Source organism: Cervus canadensis, chromosome 8 (assembly GCF_019320065.1).
Source record: "Cervus canadensis isolate Bull #8, Minnesota chromosome 8, ASM1932006v1, whole genome shotgun sequence".
Taxonomy (NCBI): Eukaryota; Metazoa; Chordata; class Mammalia; order Artiodactyla; family Cervidae; genus Cervus; species Cervus canadensis.
In genome coordinates this window covers 57,549,659-57,563,394 of record NC_057393.1, presented here as the reverse complement: position 1 = coordinate 57,563,394, position 13,736 = coordinate 57,549,659, and the positions used below count along the sequence as shown (strand labels likewise).

Here is a 13,736-nt window from a genome sequence, read left to right as displayed (position 1 = left end):
ATCTTCAGCATCTATAACATTCTCTAGCTTCCTACTTCCTCTGGACTAGAGTGGCATATAAGTCTTATCCTGCTTGCCAATCCCAAATTGTGGCTGCCTGGAGCGCCATGTTGAGGAGGATTCTGAGGTTCTTTCTGGACTCAGCAGAAGCAGTTCTTTAAAATCAATTGGCAATCCTTCCTAGAACCCAGGAGGACAGAGTGGTGGTGCATAGCTCAACAGATGTGGTTCCTGCCCTGGAAAAACAGAATAAATAAATCCAAAGACATCACCTAGCAAGACTTTGATAATCCTGTTCACAGACCTGATTTGGTGGAACGTGAAACCCTGCCGACCAGTAGAGAGTCATTCCCAAAGAATAGACATGCATCTATCCAAGAGAAAAAGCACATCATTAGATTTGTCATTTCTGTTATTCCATGGTCCTGTAAATGAAATACAATCTATTTTCATGTGTGGCAGACACTGTTGGCTGCCTAGCCCAACAACCATCTACAACTCCTTTAAACACTGCTGCATCCTACTCTAGAGGCTAAAAGTCTCCATGACCATGACACTCATTTTTTGTGAAAGACATGAAGTAGGGGGATTCTGAAAAAGTTTGTTCTTTACCGTCAACAGGAACACATGCATCTGGTCCCATTCTTTCCCCTCTTGTTTCTGACTTGAACACTGATATGGTATATGGAATCATGGCAGCCATTATGTGACCATGAGGCAAGAAGCATAAAGCCAAAAAGTCAACAGCTAAGGAGGATAGAATGAAAATATACAGCTTTAGTAAATGATGACATTTACTAAAGCTGATGACCAATCTCTTGACTTCTTGTTATATAAATAACTCGTCTGTGGTTCCAGCCACTATATTTTAGGCTTTTTGTTTCTTGTAGCCAAAACTGTCTCTACATGACATACTGTGACTCAGTCTGATTAAAAAGTATCATATGTTGTCAGAAAGCAGCATGGTATAACATCTCCATGGAAAAACAAAAATCATCACTGATTTGACATCCAGAAATAATCGATGCAGACATTTATTTTTAGAACCTTGGGCGTGTGTTTGTATGTGTGTATATACACAACTAAGACCACATACATGTAAATATATATACACATAATATAAATTATATTACATATATTTAATTACTTTTCATGTCATTAAGTTTCTACAGTTTCATTGTAATGCTGTCTTGTTTCATGTCCACTTTCACTGGACATTTAGCTTGTTTCCAGTTTGTCACTAATGTCAACAATACAGATAAACATTGGTACAGCTACATCAGTCTTTACTCAAGCCTTGGGATACATTCCATCTGAGGATTTATTGGGACATGTTAGGGTTTTTGCTACCTGCTGCAAGACCATTTACCTATAGTTCTTCCAGCACTTCTTTTTGAGTATTTATAATAAGCTGATTGATTAGGTCATATTACCCCCACTTTACAGATATAGAAACCTGGGGCTCAGAGAAGTTGACTTGCTCTCACCTAAGAGCTAATAAATTACTGGCAAGACAGCCTGGGAATTTTTTTTAAAATCATTTAAAATTCATTTAAAAAATTCATTAAATCCATTCTGCTTCAATATTCCTTCGGGCTGAGCTGGGAGCTGGGGATGACCTAGGACCAGGCCTTTCCCAGAGGACAGGCCCACAGATGCTGCAGAGACACCATGTGCCTTACCTGAGATGCATCATGCTGCTCATCATCGCTCTGTCCCTGTAGCAGTTCAGGGGCCTTGAAAGGAGCTGCCTCTATATGGGAAACATGATCTTGGAAGGAAAGACTTCCGGTCGCAGAAAGCAAGACTGACCAGGGGCAGACCACATAGTTCGAGGAATCTGAAACCAAGGCAGTGATGGGGGTGTAGAGATAGGGCCACCATCTGGAGCACCATCTGTGGGAGTGCGCCCTGCAGGTGTCTTCCAAAATCCTCTCTGAGATGAACTGTAAGCAAGACCCAGGGAGTGGAAGGAATTCAACCCTGACACATGCAGGCACAGGAGCATGTGTCACGAAGGGTGGCTGCAGCAATGGCTGGGAAACTAGGAAGCACATCCAAGTTCACAGGTGGCCCAAGAGTCTCAAGGCAAAAGGTAAAGAGCGATCAAATCGACTTGGAAATTAGCACAAGTCTGATTTCTCTAGAGTCAATTTAGAAACCAAGGCAACTGGTCTTCTGAACATACTCTAGCTGTTCATTAAAGCCTCCAGGGCAGGGAAGAGGAGTGAAGACTAGGAGGAAGATGTAGCCGAAAGTACAGGTGCACAGCCTCCCTTCATACCCATGCCAGGGTCCTCACCCTGATTGCATGTGTGTGATTTCCCACATGGGGAAACTCCACCGCGGGCTGGCAGGACATCTGAGTGTTTGGCCCAGTTATCAATTCAGTGCCTGGAAATTGCAAATCCATGTTTCAATATCTGCTCCCTCCTTTCACTGCAAGAGTTCTCTTTCACTGCGAGAGAAATGCAAAGCTTTCTCAGTAGAGGGCGCTGGAGAGACACGGCGGGAGGCGGGCTCTCCTGCTGTTTCTTTGGGGTTAGCGGTGTGTGCGTGAGAGGGACGCTCTGCTCCTGCACACGCCCTGGACTCTCGGTCCCTAGGCCACCCCTCAGCCTGACCTTGTGAAGTAATAACGTCGCAACCCTATCTACAGAGACACAGCAGGTTCCCGGCCTCCTGCAGGCATCAGCTCCCGAAGCTGTGGCTCATCTCTGCCTGCCCACATCCAGGGGATCACCCTGCCCCTGTAGGCGATGCCTGTACTGTGTGTGTCCCGTGGCTGCAGACACCCATGCCCAGGTAAAGCAGAGAATTTCGCCATCATCGTCTGCAAGCACAGCTCCTCCAGCAGATCTGAACCCCAACTTGGAGAGGGGGGCTTCCCCTCAAAGTTTGTCCCTCACTGGGTATGCCCTCGGTCCTAGGAGACCATGTCAAGTTTTCTCATACCTGATGGTTACTTCTCTATCTTAGTTTAACAATTCTTCATATTAACCTCCGCTGTTTAGACAACTGAGTGTGTGGGTTCTATCTACTAACGGTTGCAGCATCTGGCAGGGGACGCCGATGTGGGAATGCCAGCCATCCCCGTGACTGCCCCCTGCCTCCTGTCTCTGGTTCTGCCCAGGCTGCCCAGGTATTGGGAGAGCCCCACAGAGCTCCCAGCCTCTCTCTCCCTAAACGCCATGCCTGGAAAGGCTGCCACACCAAGGCTAAAAGACTTTCTTCCAACTCTGTGGCATGCCATGGGTCCAAGAGACAGAGCTGCCCTCCCAGAGCAGCTCCACGGGGGTGGGGTGGGGATGTCCCTTGCCTGCTCAGTCTAACACCTGGGACTGATGACAGGTCAATAAGCTGTTTGGGAAGCTTCACATTCAACTCCCTGTGACTCAACTGCCCCAGACACACTCTCTTACCATCACGAAGGTCCTCCAGGAGCTGCTTAGCCGCCAGGGACAGGAGGGACCAGATTTCCTCCTCAGATAGAGCTTCACCCCGGACCTGGAGGGCACTGGCCAGAGTCACAGAGGCCGGGCTCATACCTGCAAAGACACACATGTGGCAGAGCCCTTGCCTAGTCCAGGAGCATACGTGGGCCAGCACTGGCCATGCCAGCCTGGGCACAGTCCAGCCCCTCTGCAGCACAGCCCCATGTTTTACCACGTGGCCCCAGGGCTGGGCGCAGGCCCAGGCACATGGGAGAAGCTAAAGAAATGTTCACTGGGAGACTGGCTGGGTTTGGCTGGTTCTCAGTGAATGAGCACATCAGTAAATAAATAAACTCCCAATTAAGGGTTAAGTCAATAAATGAATGAATGAACGAACCATGAGAATGGCTCCCTCTGAGCTGGGCGTGCGCTGTCACAGAGAGCTTCCTGCTGGGGAATGTCTCTCGCCTGCTCCCCTCTCTGTCTGGGAAAGTGGGTTAACAACCTTTCTTGCCTCCAATATGTGATTCATGTCTGTTCCTCACTGGCTGCCACATGCAGAGTTGGATTTGGTTCCAGTAGCTGCCCTGTCTCTAACGGTCACTAGCACCTGCCCGAAGGGTGAGAATCACTAGAAGGAATACTAAGCCCTGTGTTTTGAAAAGGTGCAGACTCACAGGGAAGCATGGGACTGATTTGCTGGAGGAGGAGGTAAGGAAGGAGGGTCTCCTCTTCCCTCTCTTCTTAAATATACTCGTTTAAAGCTGACATTTAAATGTCTGTCCCCCTGACAAAGCTGCCACCCACTAATCTCCAACGTGGAGAGCCCCAGGTGCAGTGGCAGCAGGAAGAGGCCAGGCAGGCTTTCCCTAATCCATTTACGTCACTGATCTCTTCCGCAGCTGAGCTCGGAGGGCGGATGTGCAGGGTTGGGGGTGGGGTGGGAAGCATATTATGGCCCGCCATCCCTCTATCCAACATGATAATCCAGGCTCTCCACTTGCCAGCTGCTCAGCTCTCTACATATGCCTCTAAGACCAGCCTCCCGCAGTCTCAGGAAGAGAGCTGGTTTCCCAGAAGAAAGACTCTGGCTCGTCCATCTATCTATCCCCTGGGGCGAGAAGGGCACTGCAGCGGGACCTAGACGCTTTCTGTACGTGATGTTATTTATCACAAGGAATCTGTGAAGAGGGACTGTTGATCCCATTTACAGGCAGGAAAACAATCCAAGGTTACCCAAGGAAAAAATGATGGAATCAAAGCTGAAACCCAGGCCCTCTCTTGTCTTTCTTTTCATCTTCCTCCGACTTCTTTCACACTTTTCTTAGGACTCATGGACTAGACATTCTCACTGTGCCATGTTTTTCTAAATCTTTATAAGCACAATGAAAGGCTGCTTAGTAAAGGAAAACCAATGGGACAAGATATTGATTCTCAAATAGGTAAACGAGACCTCTGAATATCAAAATCAAATATCTTACACAAATATCAAATATGGTTTTTTTCAAGTTACTTTATGACTAGAAGAAAACTGCATTAAATGTATAGAAAGGCTGCAGTAATTAGTTAATACCATCTTTTCAATACAATAATTGAATGAAGGAAGGGCAGACTTTTCAACAAGTAGTACTGGATCCATCATGAAAAAAACTCACACATTATACAAAAATGAACTCTAAGTGGATTATAGATTAATGTAGAACATCAAAGTGTATGTTTTTAGAAAAAATACAGATAATATTTGGATCTAGGACTAGGCAATGGGTTCTTAGACTTGATACCAAAAGCACAAGCCATAAAAGAAAAAATTGATAAATTAGACCTCATCAAAATTCAAAACTTTTGCTCTCAGAACGGTGCTGTTAAGAGAATGAAAAGACAAGCTAAAGACTGGGTGGAAATATTTGAAATATGTGTGAGGTGGTTAATGTTGCCATGTCTGCTTCTTCAGTAGATATAATAGTAAAACTCTAATATGACCTTTTGAATAGCTACAATTGAGCAGAAGAACAATATTTTGCCCATCGCAGGTTTTTATTCAGGGTTCTAAAATAAGGAGACTAAAAGTGGAGACTTAGTGATTATTGCACGTAATGTAGACAACACTTTCCAACACATGTGAATAGGAGGAGCTAAATATATATGCTGTGTATATCCACATTTTCAATTTACTACAAACCAAGCAGAGACAAATGAAAAACGCACACACAATGTAAAAGAGGGTAGGATAGGGACGTTCCTGGTTGTCCAGTGGTTGAGAATCTGCCTTCCAATATAGAAGATGTGGGTTCAATCCCTGGCCAGGGAACGATGATCCCATATGCCACAGAGCAACTAAGCTCAAACTGCAACTACAGAGGCCTGTGTGCCATAACAAAGAACCAGTGCTGCCAAAATAAAAATAAATACATTTTTTAAAAAAATTAAACAGGGGTAGGATAGTGCCTAGCACAAATAGACACTATATACATAAGTATTAACTTTTAGGATTATTACTGGGCAGCACCAACCCAATACTCATAGGGAATTAATACACTGTATGGAAATATTATAAAAGGTATTATAGATGTTCTTAAATCATAAAAATTCTATATTAAACAAACCAACACATTGAAGTTTTCTTATCCCAATAGCCAGGTAAGAAGGTTTAGGCATGGTTGAATGAGATTTCTGCTCCTATTTTAATTTTGGAGCTTCCCTGATAGCTCAATTGGCAAGGAATACACTTGCAACGCAGGAGACTCCAGTTCGATTCCTGGGTCAGGAAGATCCACTGGAGAAGAGATAGGCTACCCACTCCGGTATTCTTGGACTTCCCTGGTGGCTCAGCTGGTAAAGAATCTACCTGCAATGCAGGAGACCTGGGTCAGATCCCTGGGTTGGGAAGATCCCCTGGAGAAGGGAAAGGCTACCCACTCCAGTATTCTGACCTGGAGAATTCCATGGATGGAAATGTATTTACCATCCTATCTGAAAGTAAATTTGTTCACATTGTCAATTTGCCCTAAAAATTCATATATTGTGTCTCCCATAGAAGGAACACAGCACCAGCTATAGTCTTACAAAGGGATTAAACCTGAGTCAGATCAGGTCTCTGTATCTGACTGCCATCTGATGACCTTTAGAGGGTAAAGAATATATTGAGCAACATGGAGAGTATGCCATCACAAAATCCATACTTGGGAAACTCTGTCAGTCAAACTATCTAGGTTTTTCAGTAAATAAATTATGTAAAAAAGAAGGGAGAGAGGAAGGGAGGAAAAGAAAGAAGAAAATGAGGTAACGGGAATGGCAAAGTTAAAAACCTCCACAATCCTCCATAAAAGCAGTGAAGAAACAAGCAGCCTTGTAGACACCATGAAGGTCAAAACATAGTTGTAAGCTCTTTCAAAACCCCATAATCAGAGAATTATCATTATCTGACCTGTCTGGCAGTTTTGGAAAGCCCCTCGCACGATGTTTGCTTTCACTTGACCGAATTCAGAGCTTGCCCCATGCAAGCAGACTTTTCCCAGGGGACATTTCTCAAAAACAATCAACAACAATTGTTTAACGTTGCAGCTGCTGGAGGTAGCAATAACAGTTGGGCAAACAGCAAGCTAATTTAAAAAAAAAAAATCTTGAAGAAATTGGGAGAACTTCTCTGACATTCCAATGGCTAAGAATCCGTGCTTTTACCGTATGGGGTGTGAGTTCCATCCCTGGTCAGGGAACTAAGATCCTGCATACCAGGCAGTGACTCCAAAAAAAAAAAAAAATTCTAAAACTGGGAAATGCGGTGCCCTTATTTATCTTTGAAAAGCTGCAAAATAGCCTTAGAGGCTAAAGGTCACATGTGTAGATAGGGCTGTGTATATGGTCAAGGTTGTAAGACATGAAAAGGCCCTAAACACTCACCTCTGGCTGACCATGAGACTCTGAGCAAGTCTAAAGTGACAGCCAAGGCAGAGTGTCCTACAGCCTGACTGAGTGTTGAAGGCACATTCTCACGTCAAACAAAGCCCTCCAGTGAAGACTGGGAGAATTATTGGTTACGAGCCCTTAGAGAAATCCTTGTCCAGTCATTAGATACCCTCTAAATTAATTGAGTGGAGACTTCAGCGGCCACACAGAACAAAGAGTAGAGACTTACAAAATTAATTCATGAAAGTAACTAAACTAAACAGCAAATGGGCTATGAAACAGTCATCGTCCGCCTTTTGCCAGCATGCTGTGATGCCTCTGGGCTTCTCTCCAAGTTTTTCTAAATGGTCTGGTGGGCGAGTCCATGCTACTGCTATATCATGGACTAAAAAGGGGACTGTTAACTGTAAAAAGGATGGAGGGGTCCACCCATACAGATAAGCCTAGTCCCCCTGTCAGTGAGGATGCTTGGAGAAAGTATCTAGCCAATGGGCATGCCCTTAGGGGGGAGTTCCATGGCTGCACCCTCATCTCTCAAGCTCACCACCACTGCCTGAGTCCTCTGTATCGACGCCATTCTCTGAAGACTTTTGTGGTCATATAATAACCTAAAAGTCTCTTTTTCCACCTGAAACCCTGTTGGCCGTTCAGAAGTTCTCATGCTGTAGTGCATCCCTTCTGCCACCTTCCAGCAGCCTCACACTGGGTCTAGCTTGGCACAGAAGCTCCATCCATGACTTTGCTCTTTAGTGCTTCTTCTGCCCTCTCATATGGGCCATGGGTGGCGGCAGCCCTGAGCTTCACCTGTGATGTTGTTCCCACACCCTTGCTTCAGCCATCCCTTTACTTAACAAATATTTATATATTGTAAGCCCTGGTGACAAATAGAATAGTCGGTCCAATAGAACATCCTACCCTCGTGAGGCTTATATCCTAGGGAGGATGGGGTGGGGGGGAGCAGACAATGAATAGGTAAACAGATAAAATTATTCCACAGAGAGAAGACTAGACAGAACAAATAGACAAGGGGATGCTCTACAGCATGCCTTTGGTATGGGGACACCTGTCGTTCAGCCGCTAAGTCGTGTCCAATTCTTTGTGACCCCATAGACTGCAGCACTCCAGGCTTCCCTGTCCTTCACTATCTCTCTGAACTTGCCCAAACTCGTGTCCATCGAATCGGTGATGCCGTCCAACCATCTCATCCTCTGTTGTCCACTTCTCTTCCTGCCTTCAATCTTTCCCAGCATCAGGGTCTTTTCCAATGAGTCAACTCAGCTTCAGGTGGCCAGAGTATTGGAGCTTCAGCTTTAGAATCAGTCCTTCCAATGAATATTCAGGACTGATTTCCTTTAGGATGGACTGGTTGGATCTCCTTGCTGTCCAAGGGACTCTCAAGAGTCTTTTCCAATACCACAGTTCAAAATTATCAATATTTATTTAATAGCTTGCAGCAGAAATGCAACCCAAGCTGCTGAGTATGGACCAGAGCCAAGGGAGTGACAGTGCCTGGGGGCTAGAGTCTAACACCTTATCTTCTTGAAGCCCTCACCAGTTCTGTACGCAGAGATGGCTTTTCTCAAGGGCAAGGCTCACATCTGCCTCCCACTCCCTCAGGAAGAATCATGTCCAAGTCATCTAGACAGCTGCGGAGTGCCAGCTGGCGGATCAAGGCACCTACCTGAGGGTGTGCCTTGTTAATTTGTTGCCATGATATTACAGTGTTTATAAAGTGCTGGCTTCTGAAGAACTAAGAATCTCTACTAATCTTAATCATCTATTGACTGACCGTGTAATGGCTTTTGAGCTATGGGATTTTAATCACGTTCCAATATCCTGCCCTCATTTCCCTCCTCTCCCTCACCCTCTGCCAAGGCACCAATGATGATCTCTGGCCTTGAACCATGTGTAGCTAGTATCATTCATAACCCTCTGTGATGCCCTAGAAGACACCCCTGTATTGGGACAGAACTTGGACCAAGGTCTCTGGAGTTTCAAAAACTACAGCCTAGGAATAGAGGGCGTAAATGTGGAAGTGAGGGTTGCAGAGGAGACCTGTCCAGTGGGGATGAAGCACAGCCTCTGGTCTCATGGGGACAAGCGGTGGGAGAACACGCTCTCCAGGAAACTCTCCTTGTTACTTCAGATTCCTGGCTCCCCCTAACTTTCTCAGCATTCTTTCTCCTTCTCACTGTTCCTGAAATGCTGTCCCTTATGATTCCATCCAAGATCCTCTAATAGTTTCCTGTGGCCATAACGGTAAGTTACTGCAAACTTGGTGGTCTGTAGAAATTATTATCTCAGAGAAATATCTCCAGTTTCATGGAGCTAATACCAGTGTGTGCAGGGCCACACTCCCCCTAGAGGCTCTAAGGGAGAATCTGTTCCTTGTCTCTTCCAGTGTCTGTGGCTGCCAGCACTCTTTGGCTTGTGGCCACATCACCCCAGTCTCTGTCTCTGTAGTCACCTCACCATCTCCTTTTCTGTCTGTTTTGAATTTCCCTTTGCTTGACTCTTAAAAGGACATGCGGGATTAGGGTCCACCTGGATAATCCAGAAAAATCTCCCCATCTCAACACCCTTTAACTTCATCACATTTGCAGAGTCTTTTTGCCTTGTAACGTAATATTCACAGGTTCCACAGACCAGGATGTGGATATCTTTGGGAGACTGTGGGTGGAGGGAGGCATTATTCAGCCTTCTATAGGTTTTTTCATGCAACACTTTCTATCTGTTGGCTAAAAACAGACGAGTTTGGGGAGGTTGAATCCCCAGCCAGGATGTTGTGCTATGTGAGCTTGGGCACAGAGCATACGTGTAACTTCTCTGAGCCTCAGTTTTTTCATCTGGGTAACAGGGTTAATCATGGCAGCTCCCTCATGGAACTGCTGGGGAGACTATACCAAAGTGCTCTGTATGCAAAAAGTGCTGAACCCATCTTATTTCCCTTCTCTTTTCATCTCTGCTCCAACCACCCAGAGAGGAATTTTAAGCATCAGGGCTGCTGAGCAGCTTCCAACTATGAGATTTTTAAGCTATGGTGTTAATTGTTTCCATCTGTCTGCCAGGATTGAGGCACTATAAACTTCCCATTTTCAACCTTCGCAAAAAGCCTAAAATATCTCAATGTCCCCAAAATGACACCCCAGGGAGGGACCAGAGAAGGATGTGGGGCTCCCAAAGAATCAAGGCTTTCAGAATGATCCTCGCTTCTCTCTTCCTTTTGTTCCATGTGTCTCCCTTCATTCCTCTTCCTTTGAATGCTCATTAAAAACTATCTACCTGCACTTGGGCCGAAATCTGAGCAAAACTTTGCAGAAGGCAAATGCCATCTTCCCCTCCAGGAGGAAAAGACAGATTCTGCTTCATCTGGGCTCTGTTTAAAGAGGTAAAGGTCAGGGTTCTTACCTTCCAGAAGTCTCCCACAGTGTGCTAACCTGGCCTCAAGCAACATTTTATACACAGACCCTGGCCTCCTCCCTGATCTAAATACTGGCTGCAGCACCCATGCAGTATGACCATGAATAAGCTGATTCTCAAAATCTTGTTCCCCTTATCCATGAAAGGAAGATGATGCTTCCTACCTTCAGGATGGCTGTGAGAAACAAAACAAGCTAATGGAAAAAGCCAACTAGCAGATGGGCTACCTTTTTCAGTACTCCGAGGTAGAGTCTTGCGTTTCTAGACAAGAGAATGAATATCAGTGGCCAGAAAAACTTTCAGTGTTTTAAAGTAGTGTTACACCCATCTTCCACTTTTACATACCATTTCCCCAGTATTTGCCACCTTCCCATGTTATCTGTCCTAATGAGGCAAGTGTTTTGTTTTTGTTTTTTTTAACTTCATAACATTTTTTTTTTTACTCCCTGCCCTGATGGCTCAGATGGTAAAGAATCTGCCTGCAATGCAGGAGACCCAGGTTCGATCCCTGGGTCAGGAAGATCCCCTGGAGAAGGGCATGGCAACCCACTCTGGTATTCCTGCCTAGAGAATTCCATGGATAGAGGAGCCTGGTGGGCTACAGCCCATTGGGTCACAAAGAGTTGGAGATGACTGAACTACTAACACTTTTTGTTTTCCAGGCAATCTTTCCAACCCAGGAATTGAATCCCATTTCCTGCATTGCAGGCAGATTCTTGTACTGTCTGAGCCATCATGGAAGCCCCATTTTAGAAAGAAAATGTATAATATACTTATAAGAAGTAAAAAAATTAGTATTATTGGACATAGAAGGTTAAGTATAACTAATTTTTTAAATCATTGAGTGCTTGCTAGATAATATTGCCTTCCAAATTCTCTGAGCCCAAGGCTTGATCTTTCACTGTAAAAGGAGCAGTTTGTTCAAGAAATGTGAAAGGCCTTTCATCCTGAACAGACTTCTTGACAGAATCTGAAGAATCAAAGTGAAATGTCAAAAACATAATTCAACATTATTAATGCATCTTGTGTTCCACCTCTGCTCTTTGGTCCTGTGTGTCCTTTGGAAAGCACTGTGTTACCCTTTTATACGGCCTCAGGACCAGTTATAATGCAATCTGTACTCAGAGGATACCAATTTTAAATACTTACTGTAAAGTAACGCCTTAAATCTTCTCAGTGTTAGCATTCTGCCAGTTGCTGAGTATACCTATTCCAATTACATGTTTCAAAACTGGGTAAACAAGTACAGGATGGATTGGGGTACCGCATCTACAAAACACTTTCACAGCAATGCCCAGATTAGTATTTGACTGAGTAACTGGGTAACATAGCCTAGCCAAGTTGACACATCATAAAGTAACCATACACCTATGATTAGCATTTTATATGCTGTGCTTAGTCCTTCAGTCACGTCCGAATCTTTGTGACCCCGTGGACTGTAGCCCGCCAGGCTCCTCTGCCCATGGGGATTCTTCAAGCAAGAATACTGGAGTGGGTTGCCATGCCCTCCTCCAGGGGATCTTCCCAACTCATGGATCATACCCAAGTCTCCTGCATTGCAGGCAGATTCTTTAGCATCAGAGCCCCCAGGGAAGCCCAAGAATACTGGAGTGGGTAGCCTATCCCTTCTCCAGGGGATCTTCCCAACCCAGGAATCGAACTGGGTCTCCTGTATTGCAGGAGGATTCTTAACCAACTGAGCTACCAGGGAAGGCAGATTAACATATTAAATACTCCTAAAAAAGTAACTATGTTTTCAAAATTAGTTAATTAAATTCCTTTGAATATTTGAACTGCATTTTAAACTTTAATACTTTTAATTAGGCCAAAGTAAATTTATAAACCTATCAGTCCAAGTCTTTATATATATATATATATATATTTATATATATATATTTATATATATATATGTATATACATATAAAGATGTATAAATTACATCCTATAAATGTAATAAATATAGGTAGACTATCAAATAAAACAAGTTTTCTTAAACATTTGATAATTTTTGGGGGCTGATGCAATTGATGTTATGTTTATAATTTCAAATTCTAATCATCAAAGAACAGTTGACTATTTTTGAATTGTGTATCCCTTAAATTTCCACACATAAACACCATATATAAACTTAACTAGTTACATTCATATAATTTCATATTAAATCAAGTTTGTTGAGTGTTCTCATATATATCATATTTTCTTAGATATTTCAAATATCTTAAATATATATTTCTTCATGATTACAAGGCTTATCCCTAACAGAACATTACAAATATTAATGCTCTGTCTTTGTCTTTCCAAATGTTTTTTTACTTCCCCAGTGAAGGCTACTAGGTCTAAATATTTAATTTATGTATGAGTTATAGACAGAACATGTGTCGAAGTTTTCGCAGAATAACTGGCTGAACTTTTAGCTTTGGAACTTTTCTATTCTACAACACAACCTCTTAAAACTGGAAGTGAACACTTTTTCATGATGTTTGTTTGCCTAAGTTGCACGAGTTGGATTCCTCACTGGCTCATTCTGACTCTAATTAAGTGCTTTATTATCCAAGTTACACCATTAAAACACTATACTATCTTTATAAAGCTTTCTTATCTATCTCCTATATCTATTTTATCAACCGCTTCGCCACAGTTTCTTAATTTCCTACAGGTGGCTGAGAACACTCAAACAGCCCACGCTTGTCCTAGCAAGCCTATGCTTCTCAAGGCGCACTCACGGCCATGCAAGGTGAAAGCAAAGAGAATAAGAAGACCCCATGTGGCCATAGTCAGGCCAAGTTTAAACTCAGCCCTTATGGCACTTTGGCACTGTTTTTGGAAAGTGCCTTCTTCTATTTATTTGGAAATTGTTTACATTCTATGACAATTTCATAGCATATGAAAGAAAATTTGGTAGAGTCTCTCTCATAATCAGCTTACTGAATAGAAGGAGAAAGCTCAAGACCAGAATTTCTGTCCACAGAAATGCCGTGC

General features: G+C 43.7%; 1 protein-coding gene across 1 annotated transcript in view; it reads right to left on the bottom strand.

The window, feature by feature from the left end:
* Positions 1–3,564, bottom strand: part of FRMPD2 (FERM and PDZ domain containing 2) — a 64,904-nt gene extending 61,340 nt beyond the window's left edge. Inside the window, exons 1-2 of the mRNA XM_043475502.1 lie at positions 3,423–3,564; positions 1,683–1,840 (exon numbers count right to left, since the gene is read on the bottom strand). Of these exons, the coding sequence (XP_043331437.1) occupies positions 1,683–1,840; positions 3,423–3,564 (300 nt within the window). The remainder of the gene's footprint in view (positions 1–1,682; positions 1,841–3,422) is intronic.
* Between the last annotated feature and the right edge of the window lie 10,172 nt (positions 3,565–13,736).